Genomic DNA, 12,448 nt, shown 5'->3' on the forward strand with positions numbered 1-12,448 from the left:
TAATAATAATAATAATAATAATAATAATAATAATAATAATAATAATAATAATAATAATAATAATAATAATAATAATAATAATAATAATAATAATAATAATAATAATAATAATAATAATAATAATAATAATAATAATAATAATAATAATAATAATAATAATAATAATAATTAACAATAATAATAGTAATAATAATAATAATTAGTAATAATAATAGTAATAATAGTAGTAACAGTAATAATAGTAATAATAGTAATAAATTTTAAGGACAATGATAAGTAATGATGGTAAAAATGTTTATATTTATTATTTCTATTATTTTAAAATAATTAACTTTTTTTAAAAAATTATCAGCATCACTTTTTTTTAGCAAGAAAATCAAACAGACAGCAAGTCATCAACAATATCAACAACGGAGGTTGTACAAATAGCTACGAGCGATTTATCTGAAAATATCATAGATAGTTGCAGTAACCAAACATCTGCTGCTAATGATACTGTAGACAATTTGTCCACGACCAAAAGTTTAAAGTTCATCCATCTGTAATTTACAAAACAAGAAACGACATAAAGTTAATGAATTTTTTTTCTGAAATATATATATATATGAATTTGAATCTCTAAAATATAACATACTCGTTAGTTGCATATTCACGTGAAAGATCACATTAAGATGTAATACGTTGAATAACATTTTCTACGCTTCTATAAGTATTAGTATAATATTTGTTGAAAAGATTATTTTCTAAATTTCCATCCTTTGCAATTAATCATTTATTGTTATTAGTAAATTCATTCTTAATTATGTATTTCACTTCTAGTATTTTGTGTTTTCTCAACGAAACTTTCAATAACTTCAATTTTTTCTCAATTGACTTTTTTTTTTTTAGAAAATTATAATTTTTGCTATCATCGCAAATGCAAATGGCGCTTTTATCATTTAAGAATTTGTTCGAATGAATAATTGATCAATAATGTCGTCATTATGCAATACTTTAACCAAAGAAACACTACAATATGATATTTGATACCGTATTGTGTTTACCGTATAGATTGAGAAAATCTCTGCGAAATTGTAACTGCTTAAAGAAGAATTTAGTTCACTTTGTTATTTCCAATCATATCCCGAGTATTTATACTGGGAATTGATTGAGAATACTTTGAATTTATCATATATATCATCACACAAATGTTATCAATACTTTTGATAACCTTCGGGTCAAATAAAACTACGCCATATCGTCATGAACTCAAACTGATCGTTGTGAAATGTTTCATCAGGTGATAAGTATGTAAGTAATCCGATGCAAAAAAAAATATTCCAGAATTTCCTTCATTCAATTGCTAACTAAATCATTATACCACCATCATATACTACATGCAGATGATCAATTTGTATCTTCGATGAAATACACTGTCTCTTGCAGATCTTCTACCTGAATATAATCAAATTCCACCTTCATAAGAGCTTTCAAGCAAGAAAATTATTTCTTAATACAAAATATCTGGCAACATACAAAATTTTTCCATTTTTAGGCAAAATTTAGATATCTTTGAACTGACATGATGATTTGCATATATACTGAGCCATACCGAATGCGTTATTTTATCATTAAGCAAAAATGAAAATAGAAGAAAAATTGATGATTGCGACGATAAATGAATCTATTCATAACAGATTTCTCATAAAACATAAACGCGACAAACAAAAAAAGAAAAAGTGACAAGGAAGAACAGTGGAAAAATCGATCAGAATAAAATCAAAAAATTGCAAAATGGGGAAATTGAATAAGGATAGATTTAGTCGAAAAGCATTATAACCCTATGAAATTTTTACTATTACCATTCACCAAAAGTTATTCTTCCACTTGTAAAACAAATTTCCGGTAGGAAAATTTTCCTTACAAAATTGCTGCCTTCGAAAAAATTCCCAATAACATAAGAAAACAAAGAAATGAGATAATCGGACACAAGTTCAAAACAATGACAGTAATTGCAATTTGTTAAACAGTAAAGGTAAGGTGAAATCCAGAAGCTATCACCATTAAATATTAAAAACAAAATATTAAAACATGAAGGAAAACTCATCATTACGTATTTCAATCTGTTATGTAAATTGAGACAACTGCAATTGCAGCTATGTTTTAAGGATTTCTACTCCTGAGCTAGCATAATAGCAATTAATACAAAAGCATTGAGAATGCATTTGAAAATTGTTTAATTGAAGTTCTATGAGGTGATCGGATAATAGTGGTGTTTGCAACTGATATATCCGGTTGGAACAATATTTTTATTTGTTCAACTTTGCGCCATTTACAAGAATTATATTTATGAACGCCGGGGCAAATAATTCGTACTAATTCCTGACGCTTAACAATGAAGTAATGTCCCAGAAGTACAAATAAAATATATACAGTCCAATCGTACGGCAATGAATGAGCACTTTTCAAAAGTTCTCGCGCGTTGCTTCCGTTAAAATACATTTCTGAATGCAAAGTATAAAGCTAAACTAGCAAAACATCCCTATGCCTGAAAAATAACATTTGCACAAAAACATTCCACAAACAAAATATTACATATCTCAGTAATAGTTAATTATTTGGATCATCATCTGAAGTGAGAAATGGAAATTATTGTCACCTCTGTTAAAGTCCAAAAGGGAATTTTTAGTATTTTTAATATATCGTACCTTTAGGTTATGCGAATTAAACTGATTAAAGAGCATTACTTTTCTTTTGGCCACTTAAATTTTCCTTTTCCAGCGTAGTTTGAAAGCTGCAAATGGAAACAATCGATTTGTCCACTTTTTCTATTTCCTAATCTTAACAAATGATCTTTGTAATATGTTGTTTGTGGAGTGTTTTTGTGCAAATGTTATTTTTCAGGCATAGAGATGCTTTGCATTCAGAAATGTATTTTAACGGAAACAACGCACGAGAACTTTTGAAAAGTGCTCATTCATTGCCGTACGACTAGACTGTATATATTTTATTTGTACTTCCGGGACATTGCTTCATTGTTAAGCGTCATTAGTATGAATTATTTGCCCCGGCGTTCATAAATATAATTCTTGTAAATGGCGCAAAGTTGAACAAATAAAAATATTGTTCCAACCGGATATATCAGTATTGGCAATGCTGAAATTCAAACCTGCTCCAATTTACATTCTGGATGAAGTTGATGCTGCGCTTGATTTGTCACACACTCAAAATATAGGTGCTATGATCAAAACACATTTCAGAGAATCGCAGTTTATAATAGTATCGCTGAAAGATGGGATGTTCTTGAGTGTTAATGTCCTCTGGCAGCAACTGCCGAAATCAGACAATCCAATAGCTAAACTATATGTTTAAGAAAATACGCCGATTGATTTCTTTCTTTTCCAGTGGTGATGGAAAATTAATTTGGGAGAAGTGGGGTGATAAATCTCAGCGCAGTCAAATTTTTAAGGATATGGAGATCTAAACCACAGACGCAACTCGACTGAAAAACTGCATCAAATCAGTAAACCTCAGACAATTTGCAAAGAGCAAAAAAAAAAAAAACATCATTGAAAAAATTAGCTAGAAAATGTAACCAAAATGAATGAGGACTATGACTAAAACATATATCTAGATAAGTGTATATCAAACAATTGCAGACTGTTTACATTTCTCGCTAAGTGTATTTCCCATCACATCACATTCGCTTTATCCTCCTGAAGAAAACATAAGAATATTTTTTAGATCAGATTAGTGGACTGCTGGAAATGACAAAGTTTTTTATTCAGAGGTCTACAGTATTTCATAACTATATATTGGTGAATAAGTACCAAAATTGTTAATATCAAAATTGCATCATCCTTTTGATTAAGAATGATGCAATTTTGATACTAACCTTCAGTTTTTTGTGTTGTATATTAAATAAAATGAGGTTGCTAACACACAAAACTTTTATGAAGAGACTATCAGTTAGATGAAACAAACCAAGCCAAAATTATATAAATTTCAATTCCAACTGCAAAAGATAAATACAAGTCTTTTTTTTTTTAACATAATCAAAGAATATGCAATAAGCAGTAACAATTGTTGAAAAATTTTTTAATCTTTAACATCATAATTTAAAATATTTAAAAAAGGAAATAACGAGAACTAACATCTCTGATTTCATCAGTCACTTTCATCAATTGGTTCACGCAGTGCGGGTGAACGTCGGTGATGTCGTTTCTTTCCAGAATCATTCGAGTGTTTGCCAGTTCTTTCTACCGATGTTTGACTACTGCTTGAGGAACTACTGCTGCTTCCACTGGAACGATGAGATCGCCTGCCACGAGAACTGTCGCTATCCTCCTCATCCCTCGAACTGGACGTATCATGTCGACGACGTCTAATACGCACTTCTTCTTCACTAGTGCTTTCTGTGCTTTCAGATTTCATGTGACTATTTTTATGGGAATATGATCGCTTTTGAGACGAAGCACTTGTAGATTTGCGAGCACTGTGAGAGACACTTCTTCGGCTTTCACTAGAATGTTTACGATGGTGTCGTGATCGACTACGGTTTCTGCTTATTTGATGCTTGGAATGATGACTTCTGGATCTACTTTCATGATGTCTTTTACGTAATGAATCATTGGAATGTGATTTCCGTCTTGATAATTTGCGAGTACGACTACTAGAAGTCGAACGATGACGGCCGCGATGTCTGGATTCATGATTTTCCGAACAGCGAAATTTGGATTCACTTGACTCTGCATAATGTTTTTTGTGTTTGCGAGCATTATCTGAGAGACGATCTCTCCGCTTACCAGATTCCGAACAATCATGATCAGATTCTAAACTCGAAACATGGCGATGTGAACTCTTCGGGAAACTTCCTTTTGATCCATGTCGTCTGCAGCTGTCATCAACAGAATCCCTAAGTGATGATTGCTTTCGCGCAGACATATCAGAATCAGATTTTCCATGTTTATCTCCTGGTGAATGAACTTTCCTTTCCTGACTTCCCAACTTCTTACCCCGGTCTTTTGTTTCTGACGTTGGTTCAGGGGAATGGGAAGGTGAGTGTACCTCATCTGAATTTCCATTCAAAATATTTTCAGTTGCGCCGCCATTTGATGTTGTGGTAGAACTGTGTGTGCTACCTGAATGATGCAGGAATTCGTCATTAGAACTAGAAGTGCTGCGGCTTCTATCACCAGATTCTGGAGTATCATGACGATATCTTTTCTCTGAACTATCGTGCATCTCCGTTGAATTGCAACATTTGTGCCCTGAGCTTTGTTCCACTTCTTCTTTATCGTCATTAGAGTCAATTTCCATCTTAACGCTATCCATAGGTTGTTTTTCCGGCAAAGCTATTTCAGCAGTACTGGATTCCAAAACTGGAGTTCTGTTTCTAATATTGCGATTCGATTCCTCAAGGAATGTTGGTGCAATCGAGGGAGAAATTTTTTGCATGCTGTCGGAATGAGGACTTAATGCAGGTTCTACTTTTATATCTTTTGTATCTGGAATGACTTCCCTCAATTTCGACCTGCGACGCTTTTTTTCTTCCACACTCGAACTATGCCTTCTCAATCGTCTCCGACCTTCATCCTCACTATGATCTGCCATACTGTGTTTTCGTTTGCGGTCAGTATCGGAATTTGAAGAGTAGTGATAACTGCGACGCGAACGTTTTTCTTCCTCACGATATCTTTTTCCGTCACGATCACGTTTCCGATGTCGATCACCTACTAACAAGAATCTCGATTACTTTCGTTTGGAATAAAACGAACAATATGGAACATTCTCAACTAAATTATTGCACCATTTCTCCTCATACATTTCTGGCCTTCAATTTATGTGTACTCGACATTATACCAAAACTAACATATATACAGCATGCTTTTAAATCTATTTAATTTAAGAATTCCTATTAACATTATCATAAACCCATGACCCCTCATTAAAAAATCAAACATCTTACTTCCTGAATTATTTCGACGATACCAATCATCTCGACGATCGTTACGCCGAGAGTACCAGTAACGTCGTCCTCCATCATCATATCCGTGTGATCGACCAGATCTGTTATCCATAAAAAAATTATTGAATTGAAAGAAAGGTGATAAGGATAAAGACTTCATATGGTAGCTCACATAGTGACGGTAAATAAAGTTAAAAGTTAAGGTTTTAAGAAAAACAGTAATAATCAAAAATAACATTTTTCAGCACTGCAGATAATAATGGATCATTTTATTGCCTAAATCAAGGAAAGGAAGCTGCATTACCTTCGACAATCAAAGTGATCATCACTGTGACGCTGATGACGATGAAAACGGTCGTAATAATCGGGTGAATCACGTTTGCGGTGCCTTTCACGATCAGAAAAACCACCACTATTGTCATCATTGCGTTGGTCACATGAATGTCGAACTTCGTGACGATGCAAACGTCTGCTAGTTAAAATTATAAGATTCAACATTTGCCAAAACAGTTAACCAGTAGCATAAATGAATAAATTCTGATTTTAAGGTACCCGCTTCAACAAAGTATTCAAATAGAGATGATCATGTCGCTGAAATCACTGCTATATGAGATTATCAGTAATGTATCAAAAACTTCCAAAATACATTATGCAAGTATCACAATGCTGACAACATATTCATCTAGAAGAGAAAAAAAGAAACTTACGATTCGCGGGTCTTTCCCGATAAACTTCTTTCATCACGAGATATGTTTTTAACTTTTTTTGTATTTCAGCTTCTGATACTTCACTTGAATCACTCTCGCTAGATTCCTCAACTGAATTCGTTGAACTATCGTCACTGTCTGAACTTGATTCCGAGGAGTCATCGGATGATGATTCCTCAGATGATGACGACGAAGAGGATGACGACGATGATGCTGCTTTTCGCACTTTCCCACTTTTTTTCATCTGAGAAACATTAACTTGAAAACAACAACAGAAAGTTGCTCAATAACTATCAAAAACAAACTCGTCCATAAGCAGCTACCCTCAAAAAAATTAAACCATTTCCATAATTCTCCATAACGAAATAGAGGGTATTGCAAAATCAAAAGACCATCTCAACAATCCATCAAGAATGAGGAAATAACATGAAGGAATAACGAATGCCACTTGACATAATTTTCCGATCTAGCATATAGACATAATTTTCCGATCTAGCATATAAATGCAAATACGGAAAGACTTTACGGAAAAAAGATTACATGCACAAAAACCTCGGAGAACAAGAACTTACTTCGTCACCCTTTTTTTTCTTTTTCTTACCATCGTCTTCTTCAGTTTCGTCTACTTTCAAGTCTACATTTTTGTTTAAGCTGAAAATCAATAAATTATTTATTATTTGCAGTGTATGTCCTTTACAATATATATCCTATATGCAATATATATCCCATTTCTGAAGAACTAATTTTTGATTCCTTTTGTTTACACAAGTTCAACGTTTGAGGCAAAACAAAAGAAAGTGGAAGTGGAATGGGAAATCTTTCTCCAGTGGAATGGAATACTGTTAAAGTATCTGCAGTGCAAATCTAACAACAGTGCTTCAAACTAGAAAAAAATTGTGATTGAAAGGTTAAGTCTTTTTTCAGCAACCAGTAAGTGTTGCTAATAAAGTCGTAAAATCAAAAAAAAAAAGTAAACTCTACTAGAGTGAATATAATTTTCATTGTGGGGAGTCACATGAAAGTTTGAACTGAAGCTTCTCATTAAAAAAAGCAGAGAAAAATATCAAAAGAACAAAACAAACTTTTCAAAAGATGTTCCATCGATAAAATCATCTTTAATCCCAAGAGCAGAGCGCATACGAACACGATTCTCAATAGCAGCCTTTGCACGAACATGCGTATCTCGACTGTCCATTTCTGCATCTATGTCCAGTTCTCCTGATGCCACTTGACTTTGAAGAAGCTTCCGATACTCATTCACTTTTTTCTGGATTTCAGCTTCATCAAATCCCTGGAAATCTCGAAAATCTATGACTCACGAAAATATCATAATTTGAAACCAAATTTCAAACTTGGTGAGAACATAGATAAGGAACCAATCCCTAAAATAGACAAATTGGCAATAAATCTCTACAAATAACGTGCATATGTTTAAAATTTTGACGTTTTCGAATGATCCTTAAGACTTATAAATAACCCATTTGAGTTCGAAACTAAAAAGAGCGTTTAAGAAGATAAATTCGTTTTGTACAAGAGAACCTCATACTAAACAATGTTTTATTATGCATAAGAATATCGCAAACATAAGACCATTCCGTTTAATATTGTATATCTATCAAAAACAACATGCTCTAACATGACAGTGACTAGGCCTCTTCGACATAATAAGCCAACCTTAGATCATCAGCTATTTTGGTATATTTTGGCAATATGACTCACTATACACATATTACTTTATCTTCTGTGCTAAATCGTAACAAGGTATATAAGACAGTTGTCAATTTTCATTATGAAATGACAAAAAGAATCAAAATTTTACTTCATGAAACAAATTCTTTTTTAAAACGAAGAAAAAAACGAAAATTGATTTTGGTATTTTGCAAAGCTCCTCAAGTTATTTTGAAGATGAACTTACTTTATTTTCCATGAGCATTTCGAAATCGGCGCATTTCAATTCGATATGGCGTTTGCGATTATGTTCCAACAGTTCTTTGTTCGGCTGTTTGTTGATTTCAGCCTCGGCTCGCTTAATATCAGCTTCCGAATTATATGCCACTCGTTTCTGAAGTGAAATTCTTTCTTGAATGAATAAAATTGGATGGCTGCTAAACTCCTGTCGTCTTCAAAAAAGAATTATTTGGACTTTCGGTTCTCAACTTACCACATGCACGGTTCGTCTTGCCAAAAATCTGTTTGGCAATAGGAAGACAACTAGTCAATTTACAAGCCGATGAAGATGATCAAGAACTGGAAATGAAAACAGTTCAGAAAATTCTGGACGGAAGCATTCAACACAAAAATCAAGCACGTTATCATCTTATGCACCTTTTAAATCTTGATCAGAAACAATGTATTTATAATGAAAGTAAATCAGGTCGAAATAATGCTACACTAGAAGCTGCGAAAAAAATTATTGACGATTTAGAAAATGAAACCTTCGAGAGCAACAGGTTAGCCAAATTAGCTTGCACGTATCCATTTGTCCCCGACCCACGAGCAGTTTGCAATCCAATACCATTATACATACTGCACGGTCTGCAAAACAAAATTTATTGATATGAACTAGGATTTAATGCTTTACCGAAATGAAATAAAGCAAAGAGTTACAATTCCCCTAATCTTTCCTTTGATGACACCTACCACTTCTTTTACGTCTTAAATTATCACTTCTTTAAAATCGAGAGCACCACAACTCAGACATTAATCATCGAACTTATCAGTCGTTTAATTCAACGTATCTCTGTTTGACCTATCAAACATGGACGTACTGGGAAATCCCAAATGAACCTTATTCTGAAAACATCGTTTGGCTTTCCCATTTCGGCCATCCATTAAGCAGCCTATAGTTACCATATTACTATAGAAAACGAAGTTTATACACTGTTCTTCCGAATAGAAATTTTGCAAATTCTCAAGAGCTGTCATGAGCGAAAACCTACTAATCATTTAAGTAGAGACCATTTCTGATGACCTGCACAATTTAACAAATGGCCATAAAAGCACAAGTTCCTGGATCTTACACAAAGGAAGATATAATTATTCAATAAAGGGTCTTACTCCCACCACATCAGCTACACGTTATTTAATATCACAGTAAAGGAACAATGCCAGTTAATATTACTGAGTGGGCAGTAAGTTTGAGATCAGTCAGGTAACAAGTTTTAGATCAATGTCAAAACTGGATGAAGTAAGCTGCAATTGTTATCCATCTTCCCACTATTCACTTCCTTTCCCCAGCTAATTAATTAATTAAATGATTAAATGATGCTGAACAATGCACATGCAACATCCACCATATTCCTCACCCTTTCTTCCCCTCGTTTCAACTTTGATGTACTGACTACTTGAAAATTTTCTTCCAACTCTACATCACAATGTCATATCATGCATTCTTCTTATTCTCACTCATTAATTAGTCTGTGTCGCATCATTGCTTCATCTTCAATCTTTAAGGTTCTGTACTATAGCAGTCTACTCGAGATTACAGAATTACATGGATTGAATGATATTGAATGTGAAGTTCTTGGAAGTTCATGTAAAAACTCGAAAGCCATCAAAACAGAACCATCCACTAATGACCACCATTATACCATGTAACACCCTCAAAGTAACAGCAAATAACCTCACTCCTAAGCCAAGAGGACATTACGAAATTCTATTTTACATGCTACGATGAATGAAATAACTCGGCTCATTGTCCATAACTTCACATAGGCTCGTGTTCGTGTTAGTAACAGTACCGTAAACAAGTATAGAATAAACAATGTTATACAGTTTATCACAAATTAGAATTTAAAAGATAATATCCGAAATGAAATACAATATAAACACTTTATGCTGCTAATATGCAAAATATAATTGTAATTTAAAAAAAATTGAATATCTTAATTTTTAAATTAAACAACTGTAAATAAGAAGAAAAGGAAACTAAATGTAAAGTTATTTTATATTTATCATTAGAATTAGTGGTTGGTTATTCATCGATCATTCAATCCAATGTCTTATAGCATATACTATTTCATTGTATCAGGTAAGCGATAATCATATTAATACAATTCGACTGTAGTTACTTTATTGTATTGACATTATTGTAATGTTTTAAGATAAAAAATAATTCATGTACAGTACTCAATAATGACAGTATTGATACTACTGTAATGTACTGGAATGAAGAATAAACCATGTAGAGTACTCAATAATGGTAGTACTGATATTACCGTAATGTTTTGGAATGAAAAATAAAGCATGTACAGTATTCACTAATAGTATTACTAAATGATGAAATCGTTGATATTATTAAATGTTTTAGAAAATTATACCAGTATTTTAGTGGTTTGTACAACACCATCCGTTGTTTTTGTATGCTACAAAAAGAAGGATAAATCAAATAAAATGAGAAAAAACAAATCAACAAAAGATATCGAAAAAACTGAAAGTGCAATCATATTTAGCAGTACTGTATGTTTTCTGATTGGATAAAGAAAAAAAAATGTCACTATCATTTACTTTAAATGTTACCACCATTTAATCTGAAATGTCGCCACCATCCAATAATTTTTTTTTTTTTGATAATATAATAAATTAGAAGCATAAATTAATCTTAACTTCAATAAACTTTAACTAATTGTTGTTTTTCGAATTTTTTATTTTTCCAAAAATTTCGTTATCAAATTATTGATCAAAAATAATTAATCCAATACCTTGTAAGTTTAAAGAAAGACACAATTATATGTTATCATATGATATCGGATAATTGACCTACTGTACTATTCAATCATTTTGATGTTTATTTACTGCTAGCTATTCAAGTTAAATAATTAAATTCAGTTCTAATAATTTCTTGAAAGTGTGCAGTAATGCTTAGAATAATCATTATTGCTTTATTTATTTGTTTTTCGGCGGAATTATTAATATAATTTTGATATCACATATCATTTTTCAGGATTTATAATCGAAAAGATTTTTCAAAAAGATTTTAAATTCCGATTTTCAGCAAAGCTCATGCAAGAAACCAGAGGAATGCAAAGAAATGATGCTTGACAAAACTCAGGAAATAACTGTGAATTTCTATAAATTTCAAGTTAACATTTGGCAAAACATTAGAATGAGTAATTAAAATTCGAAAGTGAAAAAAAAAGAAATTAGAAGTTTTTTTTTTTAAATTTAGCAATTAAATGAATTATTGTCGATAAAAAGTACTCAAACGGAAAAAGGAAGTAGTGCGCGAAGTAATAATACCTATCAAATGGTCGTAACGCAAAGTACGCAAGATGATTCAGTGTTAGCTCGAGGACGTGGAACAAGTATTTATGAAAAAATGACCAAAGAACAAATGCTACAAGCTGGAAAGAAACAATTTAATAAAGTTAGCAAATTATCATAATTAAATCATTCATTATTAGTACATTTATGGAGTAATTTGTTCATGAAAGCCATTGCTTATTTGCTTTCCCATGACCTTATTGACCTTATTTGATGTAGGCTAGCTCAGAATGACTGATAAAACATTGTCAATTTATAGTGTTAAAAATTATTACTTTCATATTACTACTATTTTTAGCTCAATTCTGATACAAAACGAAAAAGTACACGTTTGGGAAAGCCTGCACGAAGTGTAATTCTATCAAGAAGATTAGTGAAATTTTGAAATTTCATTTTTTTAACTTAATTTTCTCCTGTAGACTATTATGATTTTTGGCGTTTAAATTTTCAATGGAAAATAACTTTCATACATATTTTTTGCTATTCTTTGGGCAAAAATTCATAGAAATGATAAAATATATTTAAAAAAAAA

At 32.0% G+C, this 12,448-nt stretch overlaps 4 protein-coding genes across 4 annotated transcripts; 2 read left to right on the top strand and 2 right to left on the bottom strand.

Moving 5' to 3' along the window:
* Positions 1 to 3,132: 3,132 nt before the first annotated feature.
* LOAG_08510 (hypothetical protein) lies at positions 3,133 to 3,351 on the top strand (the record flags this gene model as incomplete). Its single annotated transcript, XM_003144044.1, has 1 exon — positions 3,133 to 3,351. The coding sequence occupies one exon, from the start codon at positions 3,133 to 3,135 to the stop codon at positions 3,349 to 3,351; it is 219 nt and encodes a 72-aa protein (XP_003144092.1).
* A 209-nt stretch (positions 3,352 to 3,560) lies between these two features.
* Positions 3,561 to 6,445, bottom strand: LOAG_17889 (hypothetical protein; the record flags this gene model as incomplete). The annotated part of the gene is made up of 4 exons (XM_020450552.1): positions 3,561 to 3,695; positions 4,134 to 5,714; positions 5,948 to 6,048; positions 6,252 to 6,445. The coding sequence occupies 3 exons, from the start codon at positions 6,443 to 6,445 to the stop codon at positions 4,147 to 4,149; spliced, it is 1,863 nt and encodes a 620-aa protein (XP_020305750.1). The 3' UTR covers positions 3,561 to 3,695; positions 4,134 to 4,146.
* A 149-nt stretch (positions 6,446 to 6,594) lies between these two features.
* On the bottom strand, positions 6,595 to 9,179 carry LOAG_17890 (hypothetical protein; the record flags this gene model as incomplete). The annotated part of the gene is made up of 6 exons (XM_020450553.1): positions 6,595 to 6,629; positions 6,655 to 6,898; positions 7,227 to 7,305; positions 7,737 to 7,945; positions 8,570 to 8,716; positions 9,090 to 9,179. The coding sequence occupies 6 exons, from the start codon at positions 9,177 to 9,179 to the stop codon at positions 6,595 to 6,597; spliced, it is 804 nt and encodes a 267-aa protein (XP_020305751.1).
* Positions 9,180 to 10,650: 1,471 nt separating this feature from the next.
* On the top strand, positions 10,651 to 12,301 carry LOAG_08514 (hypothetical protein; the record flags this gene model as incomplete). The annotated part of the gene is made up of 5 exons (XM_003144046.1): positions 10,651 to 10,684; positions 10,985 to 11,112; positions 11,648 to 11,734; positions 11,822 to 12,019; positions 12,215 to 12,301. 5 exons carry the CDS (start codon positions 10,651 to 10,653, stop codon positions 12,299 to 12,301), a joined length of 534 nt encoding a protein of 177 aa, XP_003144094.1.
* Between the last annotated feature and the right edge of the window lie 147 nt (positions 12,302 to 12,448).

This window comes from Loa loa (genome assembly GCF_000183805.2).
Source record: "Loa loa unplaced genomic scaffold supercont3.146, whole genome shotgun sequence".
Classification (NCBI taxonomy): Eukaryota; Metazoa; Nematoda; class Chromadorea; order Rhabditida; family Onchocercidae; genus Loa; species Loa loa.